Below are 10,700 nucleotides of genomic sequence, written 5' to 3'. Positions count from 1 at the left end.
GTCTTATATTTCTCATAACAAGCGCTCAAGAAATCCACGCTGAATCATGTAAAGGTGGGCTCTCTAGATATAGATATACCTAATTCTGAGTTTTTTCTACAAATAAATCAAGAAAAGTAAGCTGTTTGACTCTTTCCATTGCAAAATTTTTTTACTATTGAACATTAAGGTAGTCGGAATGGTGCAATATACACTTCTTTTTTTTTAAATATCTGGAAAATATATACGATATGTTTTTAAAGGGGTTCAATTCCTTTGGCATGCTCGACAACCATGTCTGTTCATCAAATCTCTTGCGTATGGTAGCAAAGTTGACAGACACAGGATTTCCCATAGGTAGTCCCACAATTTCTTGTAAGTATATAAATATATATTATTAAAGATAAAATAATTGTTTTGTGTTACCAAGCTTGCTTACATGTGCATATTCATTTTTCATTAGAAATAGTGTATAGGGATACTCGATATGCTGGCTGCCAACTCCGCCCACCGCAGGTGACGTGACAACGAAGGCGAGCTCTAAGATTGGCTGGATATTGGCTGGTGCAATACCAGTACACATCTAGGGAATATGCGACCTGGTCGTAGGAATACGTATCACCCGCCTAAGTTTAAAATTTAGATGTGGTCCTAGTTTAAAAGGGTATAAGATTTGCTTAAGACAAATGACATTATTGAAGAATGGCACTGAGCATTTCTACAAGTCTCTGACTATCATCCAACTACAGGCGGTCCCCGGGTTACGACGGGTACGGCTTACGACGTTCCGAGGTTACAACGCTTTTTCTTAATATTCATTGAAAAATCTGCCCTGGGTTACGATGCTTGTTCCGAGGTTACGACGCTTTTTCTTAAATATTCTTTGAAAAATCCGCCCTGGGTTACGACGCTTGTTCCGAGGTTACGACGCTGACGCTTCCGACGCTCCGAGTTTACGATGCTTTTAAAAAACGCATACTATGATAAGAATCCTTTATAGTTTAGCACAGTCTCTCTCTCTCTCTCTCTCTCTCTCTCTCTCTCTCTCTCTCTCTCTCTCTCTCTCTCTCTCTCTGTATTTTCCGACGAAAATAATCACTAATTAGTGTATTTTGATGTTTATTTTCATGACTAAATACATTTTTATAATACAAAAATGATTTACTAATTTTCAAATATTAATTTTGATTAATACTGTATTAGTAAGTTTAATAAGTTGAAATGATATCACATAATAAAAATAATAATTCTCTCTCTCTCTCTCTCTCTCTCTCTCTCTCTCTCTCTCTCTCTCTCTCTCTCTCTCTCTCTACTACAAAGATGTATGTTTTTTGTTTTTGTATATGAATAAATGATTACTATTTTCAAATATTATATATAATTTATACAGCAATAACATCAATTCATTAAAGAAAATACCATAGTGAATTAGTAAGATTTTAGCTCATATTTAAAAAATTATGGAAGAATGAAGGAAATCCCAGTCCTTCTCTCAGTAACCTTTTCTCGAGATCCAGGTACTAAAACTGTCAGCTATATGAAGTTCTGTGACAGCCACGAGGGGGAAGAGCTGCAGTGTTGCAATCACGTGGTCCTGAATTTTCCACCCCCCCCTCTCTCTCTCTCTCTCTCTCTCTCTCTCTCTCTCTCTCTCTCTCTCTCTCTCTCTCTCTCTCTCTCTCTCTCTCTCATTTACTGAGACTCGAGATTTTTTATGTACTTGTACTATTTGTTTTTAATACTTTCAAATAATAATAATAATAATAATAATAATAATAATAACTGTAATTACAAAATTCATGTGATAGTATTTTAAAGAATACAATATGTACTAATCTATCCATGTCACTTTTAATTAAGGTTACTCTCTCTCTCTCTCTCTCTCTCTCTCTCGGCTCTCTCTCTCTCTCTCCGCTCTCATCTCTCTTTTGCACAAGATAATAATGTGTCATAGTGGTAACTCCTCCCTCTCTTTCGCTGGAAGCGTTATAAGTATTTTTTGAGAGAACAGAGAGAGATAAACACTCTCTCTCTCTATCTCTTCTTTACCGAGATGAAAGAATTTTATGGTACTAGTATGTAAAATTTTTATTGATAATTTCAGTTATTTAATAATAATAATAATAATAATAATAATAATAATAATAATAACAATAATAATAATAATAATAATAATAATAATAATAATAATATAATAATAAAACTTTAATTACAAAATTCATAATGGTCGTATGTTTTTAAAGAGATGAAAATGACCTTTCCATTTCACTTGTAAGGATAATTCCTCTTTCTTTTACCGAGATGAGAGAATTTTTACGGTAGATGCACGTGTTTATTATATTTTTCAATAATAATAATAATAATAATAATAGAAGTAGTAATAATACGATAACTAATTTCAAAAGAAAATTCTTCCCTGTGTCTTTTTCTGTATCAATTTCCCTACCTCAACTCCAGTGACACTCGGAGCTTAACAATGCCATACAATGGTCAAAGAATTTAATGATTTTATGTAATCTCCCTCTCTCTCTCTCTCTCTCTCTCTCTCACCGAGATGAGATCATTTTCATGGACATGTATGTAATAAGTTTATCATTAATATTTTCCAATAATAATACTATTAACTGTAAGTACAAAATTCATATCTGAGTATTTTAAATACAATAATCATTCCATTTCTCTCTTTTAAATACTGTAAGGACAACTCTCTCTCTCTCTCTCTCTCCACAAGATACTTGTCATACATTTGGTGTTTCTATTTCTTCCTTTTATCTCTCTCGCTCTCAGCAAAAGAATTGATTGATAGACAGACAAACATAATTGCACAGTCCTCTCTTTCTCTCTCCTCTGGAGAAATATATGTATTTATGGGAGGGGGAAAAAGTTGCCTACAGACGTTCATTCAATCTATTGAAAACCGTAAGGAGTTCTCTCTCTCTCTCTCTCTCTCTCATCTCTCTCTCTCTCTCTCACTCCTCTCTCTCTCTCTCTCTCTCTTGTATTTTAATGAAAATATACAGTAATTTGTGAATACACAGTGTTGCACATGAAAAAAGTAAATAAGTGATAATTTTAGAGATACGGCCCTAAGAAAAATTGCAAATTATTGAAATTTTCCCTGTGGACATGTTTTCAAGAACGTCGTTCCGGCTTACGACGATTTTCGGGTTACGGAGCGTCTTAAGAACGGAACCCCCGTCGTAACCCAGGGACTGCCTTATCTGGAAATTTTTATCAGCACTGAGATGAGAGCAAGCACTGAATGAAATTGATATAGAAGTTATTAGATGGAACTGAGAGCAATATAGGTAAAAAGAAATATCACAAGTCTGCAGAGAGCTTGAAGTCACTTACTGATAAATTCTTCAAGTTTCAGAATGTCATTGATTATTTGTGTGCCGTTTCATATAATTTCAGCTAGTAAACTAGCAGATGTTTTGTTTTTTAAAAAAATCAACAAATCAACACTTTAATTTAACCTTGTTTTACTATTTGAGACACTGTCATCTGGAAAATGAATTCGTGTCCATTTTATTTTTTCCATTTTTTATAAATTTCTTCCAATTCTAATTATTTTTTTCATTCTCATAGTGAAAAATGATTATAGGAAGCTGGTTCGAACAATTGTTAATCCAAATAGCAGTATATAAACTAGTTCTAACAGTTTTTAAGTTAAACAACTGTCGATCCGAACTTATTATCCGAACAATTGTCAAAAAATTGTTTCGGAACAATTACTTTCAAAAAATTGTCTGGACTTTTTATCCAAGCCTCACATCTTGGAAACCTCTGTAGAAGCTGGGGAGAAAGGGTGAACAGTCCCTAGCACCCACTCTATTTAGCAGAGGAAGGGCCTCCACCAGGTAAGCAAGGCCATGAGCGGTTGTTAACACATGCTAAGAATTAATACATGGGTCACGGAGAATGTACTATCTCACGAAATTGTTGGCGAGAGCTATTCCTGATCATGCCAAAACCTTCTAGAAGACAAAACCTCATTGGGAAAGAAAGGAAAGAAGGGGGGACCAACTCTTACTAGGTCTGGAAGATGGGAATTCATGGACCCTGTCACATTCCTGGACTGCAGACCCGTTCCCAAGGAAACAAGGGAGGGGGTAGAATGAGCACCTTGTATGAAGCACAGGTGATAGGAAGGGGTCCCAGACCAGCAATCTAAGAGCCGTGACTGAATCAGTCAGCATTGGGTACTGGAGGAACCTGGATAATGGTAACACATGTGCATAAGTCACGGGATTAGTGGCACACACGGTACTGTTAGCTTGAGCCCTATCAGTTCTCTTACCCAGAAAAGGACCAAATGCAAGAAGCTTATCAAGACCTCCTGTGGGGAGAGCCAAAATATAGTAGCCTTCTTCTTACTCCACTCTGAAGTATTGATAGAAGGTAAGAAGGCAATGGAAAGATCTATAATTCCCTTTACTATCAAGCAACCTGATTAGGCCCATCAATAGTGCCTGAGCAATGCAACCACTTTGTGCTAGCCCCTCTTTAATAGTCCTGAAGAGCCAGAGATATTATTTGACTATGGGAGGACAGAAAACACTAGCTCCTCACTCTCTGAAAACCCAATCCAAAAAGGGCTAGCAAACCCTTCTCCATGCAATTCTGAAAGATCTCTGGAGAAGAATTGAAGTTTTTCCCTATCACCCCAGTTGCCCGACCTGGGAAAGATAAGAACACTCATGGACGGTTGGCAAACCCAACCCAACCTGTAGGTTGGGTGACAAAAGTAAATGGTCTGTGCAAGTGAGCCACGGAAACCCCTCTCTATGCAATCTGAAGGATTGTGATGAGGAGGGCTGAAATGATTTCCTGTTACTACAATCATGTGACCACAGAAAGCAGAAAGAACACTAAATTTTTTGCTGCCCATACACCTGGTCTGTAGACTAGGAAAATGTGGAGTGAATGATCACCATAAAGGACTGGTGCACTCCTTTCTCTTGGTGAGAGGAAAGAGAATTTAACTCGAAAGCTTACAGAGGGATGAGATGAAGAGAACCTCGCGTTTAAGTGAATGGTACTCAGTGCACAGGCCTGCCCAGAAAATCTATCAGTGTCCATGATCCAGATTCCCCTCCGTACACAGAAGAGAAAGGCATGCAGGAAGAAGGTTAATTAGCCATCTAACATTGGGCAGACTCTCTCCACCCTAAACTTGCAGTCGTAGTCAGTATAGAGGCAAGGTTCAGGAAGAACAACGCACATGATGAAGACGGGAATGAGAATGTCACAACCCTTCCTTTCCTTCACCACTGTCAAAACTTGCTTCATCCACAGAGTTGTTGAAAATCACAAAGACTAAGGCACAGAGATAAGAGCAATAAGGCTATAATAGCAGGCTTATCTCAAATAAGGTAAACCACACTATCAAAGAATTTCTAAGTGGCTAAATCTACTTGTAAACATATGAGTAAGTATATTGGAGAATGATACAGCTGTTGTGCAACTACCAGGAAGCTGGTATGTATCTGATGAGAAAAAGTATTCATGCCTGCAACCAAAAAACAATCTTAGTTAATTGTAACAAGTCTTATTTGACGAATGGATTATTGTCATAAAAGCACAGTAAAAAACCAACGTCAGGAAAAGGAATACTCATGTTTAATCATAAAGTTTCAACGGCAATAGTCGTTCAGAGAGTACTGAAAGATCTCTTAACTCGACAGCAATTGAAAGCAAAGTGGATTGCAGACCATTGGTCTGCAATAATAGTTGGATAGTGTTTCCCCCACCTATCGGTAGTTTAATTACCCTTGTCAGTAAGTTTGAATGGTTGTTCCAGCTCGCGTTCACAAGCTAAATCCTATGTAAAGAATGGTTTCTATTTTGTAGGAACAAATACATACTCATGTAAATATATGTCAAATAGATAAATCAGTCACATTTCTTTCCATCTTATGGGTTATGTGAGTATAAAAAAAATAGTAATAGTGACTGTTTCAATCCTGACAGATTTGTCTTGAATCTCCAATTGATTTCTGAGGTCATAGTGTTAGGTTTTAAAAATATAGCAGATGGCACATTTTTCGAGTTACATGGGCTATATTGTTTTACATTTTTTCCTGTTTTCTATTAAATTAAGGGCATTTCAATCTATAATGGTATCAAAGATTATCGATAAAACATTCTACCTTCTCTAGCTCACAGATCATTGACTTATAAATGATAGCGCTAAAAGAGAGTTCACTGCATTGCGGTGAAGTTGCAAGATCCGTGACGTAAATATGTAGGTTCCGTTCTTTTCGTAACTGAACATAGAAATCACAAATACTACAAGATTACAGCTGACTCAGAGCCTGGATTGGCAGTGGGTGACAACGGTATACCAGATAAGTCTACGGAGTGATGCGATTAAATTAGGGCATTATAGAAGTTCAAGCTAATAAAAGCAGTGCAACCTTCACCATCACAACTTAAAACAGAGAAAGGATTTGGCTTTCCAGATTTGATAAACTTGTTCACTTTCCTTATAGAATACTCACCTAATGCAGGCCTATAAAGTAACAACCTTACCTCCCTCCCTCTTGTTTTTTTTTTGTGGTGACTGGAGTGTTGAGACGCGAGGAATATTCTGAGTGTGTTAATTTCTAAAATATCCTTTTGATAAGTGTTTGAAACATGCCTGATAATGAAAAAAAGCTGGTTATAATGTAGTCACATTGCTAGCCGTGTATTTCATATTATGTGAATGTCATGCTGCATTCTTGACATGAATAGTGTGTGACTCTGATTTTCGACTCATATCTTCTTGCGTAGTATTTTGCATATTGTGTATTTGTATATTGTACTTCATTTTAGCTATAAAGAAGTGTTTTGACTGTGATGAAGCCATGTGTCTTGTTACATCTGCTACGTACCTGACTGTCGTTTCTCTTTGTTCAAAGTTGATATCTTTCGAAGTTGCATTGGAGGTCGGTTACAACATCTTTCCTCGGTTGTACAAGCTGAGTGAAACTTTCCTTCATTTGCTTCTTAAAGTACCTCTAGGGTTTTTTGTTCTTTTGCATGCGTCCTTTCAACAGACTTACTTTGATCATCATACCTGAAAAGGCTAACACGATTAGCCATGCATACCGTTTTAGTTGTGGAGGTAAGGTACCCATTATATCATCAAGCAGTAAAGCATATTGACTTAGATGTAGTTTATACTCAACAGTGTTGTCTGTTACAATATTGCATATTTCTTGCATTCATTTGATATAGCACCTTGTATAGCTTATGTTTAGCAAGGGCATACAATGGGTAGATGATCTTGAAGTCCATAACCCCACAAAACACTACAGTTTGTTTAGTCTATGGCTGTCGAATAGCTGGTTTCATGTATGATTGCAGAGTAGCAATCTTGGGTGTTCTGGAAACACGCGACGCTGCTTCTCTTTTTCAGGTGTATTTTTAGTTTTATTTTGATGTTATAGCAAAATCTTTCTAAATTGAAAAATATTAATATTTTACTACCGATGGTCTTTACAACAATTGCAATTTTCATTGCATATTGTAAGCATAAAGTCAGGAATATAACTTTTCAAGCAACTACATTCTTTTAATATTTTGAGTGTACATAAGAAATATATGGAAACATTTTGATATTTTGTGTGTACATAAATATATGCAAACTTATCACATCCAGCATTACGTTTATTTAATAACCTTGGTATTTAAAAAGATGGTAAGAATTGCCTACAACAAATGTAAACTCACCAGTCGACGTCTTATTTATTTATATATAAACATTGTGAAATTCGTGTTGATGTCGCAGTTGTTTTTGTCGGTGTCGTTCAAGATGTCAACAAATTTCTAGAGAATGAAATAGTTTGGTGCTGTTCTTGGAGTCATGATCATGTTATCAAATTTATGCAGAAATAGGCTTCCTTTCACAATGCTAAATCCTTTGGATATTAAATTTTGTACCAATAATAAAAAACATCATGCAAGTTCTGTATTATCAATTACATTTATAGTATTTGTGTACCTCATATTTCATTATCTTTCTTAACTTTTTTTGTCTGACCTTAAAATGGCGTTTTGAAACTGGGCTTGGATTAACACGAACTCATATACGCTTAGTTATGATTGAAATTAACAGTACCCGTCCTTTTAGATGCTTCAGTAGAAAATTTCAGTTGCGACGTTCGTTTTCGTCACTTTTCTTGGGAATAGCGTGGAAATCGACACGAAATGTCGTTCGTTGAGAGGTACAGAGAAGTGCTGAGAGACCCTTCTGTCTCCGCTGTCTCAGTGTTTCTGTACAATTGTGTGAGATCACCACAGCCCCATTTGAACTCTTTCATAAATGCGTTGCTCCTCTGTATTCTGATGGCCTCGCTTGATATGTGACTTTCGTTAGGTGGCTTTTCTGTATTCTGTTAAGGTTCTGGGTGCTGGGAACGCAATCTTGTGCCTTTTGGGTTTCAAAAATTATATTTTATATATCTGGTATTATTGTATATTCGTGTCTACATAGATCGTTCAGAGTAGCACTGATATTTGTTTGTCTACTTCAGTATAATGGAGGTCACAGAAGCTTTGAAAATTTATACCTTTGTCTGCGTTTGTGACCAGAGGAAATAATCAGTAGTCACTGGAGCTGTGTAAAGAGCGAGTGTAATGACGTCAGCCCACGTAAACAAAGACCACAAATCGAGAATAACAGTGCAATGATGGCCGTGTGAATGTTATCCAACAGATTACAAGGAATAAAGTGGCCAGTATTGTTGTAAATAGAAGGCTGACTCAGCATGCCAGCGAAGCATTATGGCAGCACATCACTTTAAATTACCTTATTCTTTGGCAGATCTTTTTTTCTTATCTTTCGAGGTACATAACACCAGTGGTGTCATTTCAGATTTTTGTATGGTGAGGTGGGGGTTGTTTAAGCAGTTTGGCGAGCAAAGTGATATTAATCAGCTTTTTTAATTTTCTTTTATTTTGAGCTATTCTATATGTTTTTTGAAGCCACATGAGCAAGGTATTTCAGCAAAAATTATAGACTCCCACTACTGTTTGTTTATCTCATCATCACTGGTAGCTAGTAGACAGACAAGGATCAATAAACGTAATATTTCCGAGAAATTTCATATATTTATGATTGCACATTTAAAAAGAAAACATGCTGTTACTTCTTGGGGTTTAGTGGGTGAGAGGGGCAACTTAAGACCTGGGGAGGGGCAACTTCAGTCTTGGGGGAACAGTTGGCCCCCAGCCTGCCACCCCCCCCCCCCCCAAATGACCTCTGCCTAACACACACATCCTGAGTACTTTCACAAAACTTTATGCACCCACTTCTATGGTTTTCTGTTTGTTAATCTATATTTATTTACACAGGTTTTCATCTTTGTTTACATTTATTTTTTTGCCATTCTTTCATTCTTTAGAAACCAACAGTACAAGTATTTTTCCATGTTCATTCAAAGGCCGAAGTCACCACTTACTATACAGAAGACACCCAGACCCCGGTTCAATTAATGGGCTGTAAAGAATCATAGGTTGTGTAATCCTCTGATGGGATGAAGTTGAACAAATAATCAAGTAATATTGCCTACCCATGAAATGCCATTAGTTGACAAACTTAACTCTTTTATGAGGCACTGCTCCAGTGACTCCTACCTCTTTTTTTAATGACTTTCTTCCTCTATCCTATCATAATGACTTTCTTCTAATCTACCTTACCCATCTTCTTGACCTCCCCCGGAGACTTTGGTAAGTGCGTAAAGAAATTCTTTACCCATTAATCACGATTATTTATCTCATCTAGCAAAGCAGCACGTGTATAAATTTGTATGTAGAATTTCCTGGCCTTTTCTCCGATACATAATTCATCAATGTATGTCCATTATGTCTTTTGCTATTGTTATTTGATTAACTGCCAAGAAACAAATTCTCTTCTGTCCGTGTGTAGGTAGCAAGAAACGGGGTCGGGCACTCCGTTTCCGTTCGCACGCTGCTATTTATACCTCGTGCCCAGGTAATAAATCTCTGCTACGGGCTGCTCTAGGAGCAAGAGCCCGTGCTGGCACAAGGCTAGCTTAATCTCAAACAACAACATATTAAATCAGTTAGTACTCAGTTCTGTCTCTTTCCAACCTCACAACTGGTGACCTAAGGAGTGACGGAAAACACCCGTTTAGGCTTCGCCATTAACGGTCTCACTACGACCACTCTTCTTACCTTCAGAATCCTTTAATGGAACCATACGACGACAAAGTCTAGGCTTCTGACAGCTCCTTCCTCGGAAAAAACCCACACCGCTAATGGATTAATCATGGCATACCTCCTGAGGTGCGTTCTGGCGTGTTCGAATGGTTTGGCCTGGACATTTATGATTCATGTCAACCGTATTCAGAAAGTCATTAATGGAACCACAGGCATATAGTTTTGACTTCCGATGAACTCCAAACACCATTAACGGACTAAATACGGTGCTTAATTCGTGTTTTGGCGTGTGAGAGTTGAAATGTCAGACGCTGAAGTAGAGAGATGATCTAAGGATGCACTGATCCTCAGCATCCGCCTCTCTCCTTCGAAAACTGCGATTACTCAGGCGATAAATCTGCCGCTGTTCTCGCAGCAAAATACCACGTCATGGTTCCTGTGGGCCAGCGTGCACTTCTGTGTAGCCAGAGTCACGGACGAAGAAACCAAAGCAGACACCATCATGACGATGCTGCTGAAGGAGGTTTTCAACAAAATCACCCCTTGGA

General features: G+C 37.4%; 1 protein-coding gene across 1 annotated transcript in view; it reads right to left on the bottom strand.

Moving 5' to 3' along the window:
* Positions 1-7,041, bottom strand: part of LOC135212229 (trypsin-5-like) — a 25,176-nt gene extending 18,135 nt beyond the window's left edge. The window contains exon 1 of the mRNA XM_064245670.1: positions 6,861-7,041. Within this exon, the coding sequence (XP_064101740.1) occupies positions 6,861-6,909 (49 nt within the window). The 5' untranslated portion in view covers positions 6,910-7,041. The remainder of the gene's footprint in view (positions 1-6,860) is intronic.
* Between the last annotated feature and the right edge of the window lie 3,659 nt (positions 7,042-10,700).

The sequence above is a fragment of the Macrobrachium nipponense genome, chromosome 40, assembly GCF_015104395.2.
Source record: "Macrobrachium nipponense isolate FS-2020 chromosome 40, ASM1510439v2, whole genome shotgun sequence".
Taxonomy (NCBI): domain Eukaryota; kingdom Metazoa; phylum Arthropoda; class Malacostraca; order Decapoda; family Palaemonidae; genus Macrobrachium; species Macrobrachium nipponense.
Note: the sequence above shows the minus strand (reverse complement) of the source record. Positions and strands in the feature narration are given on the sequence as shown.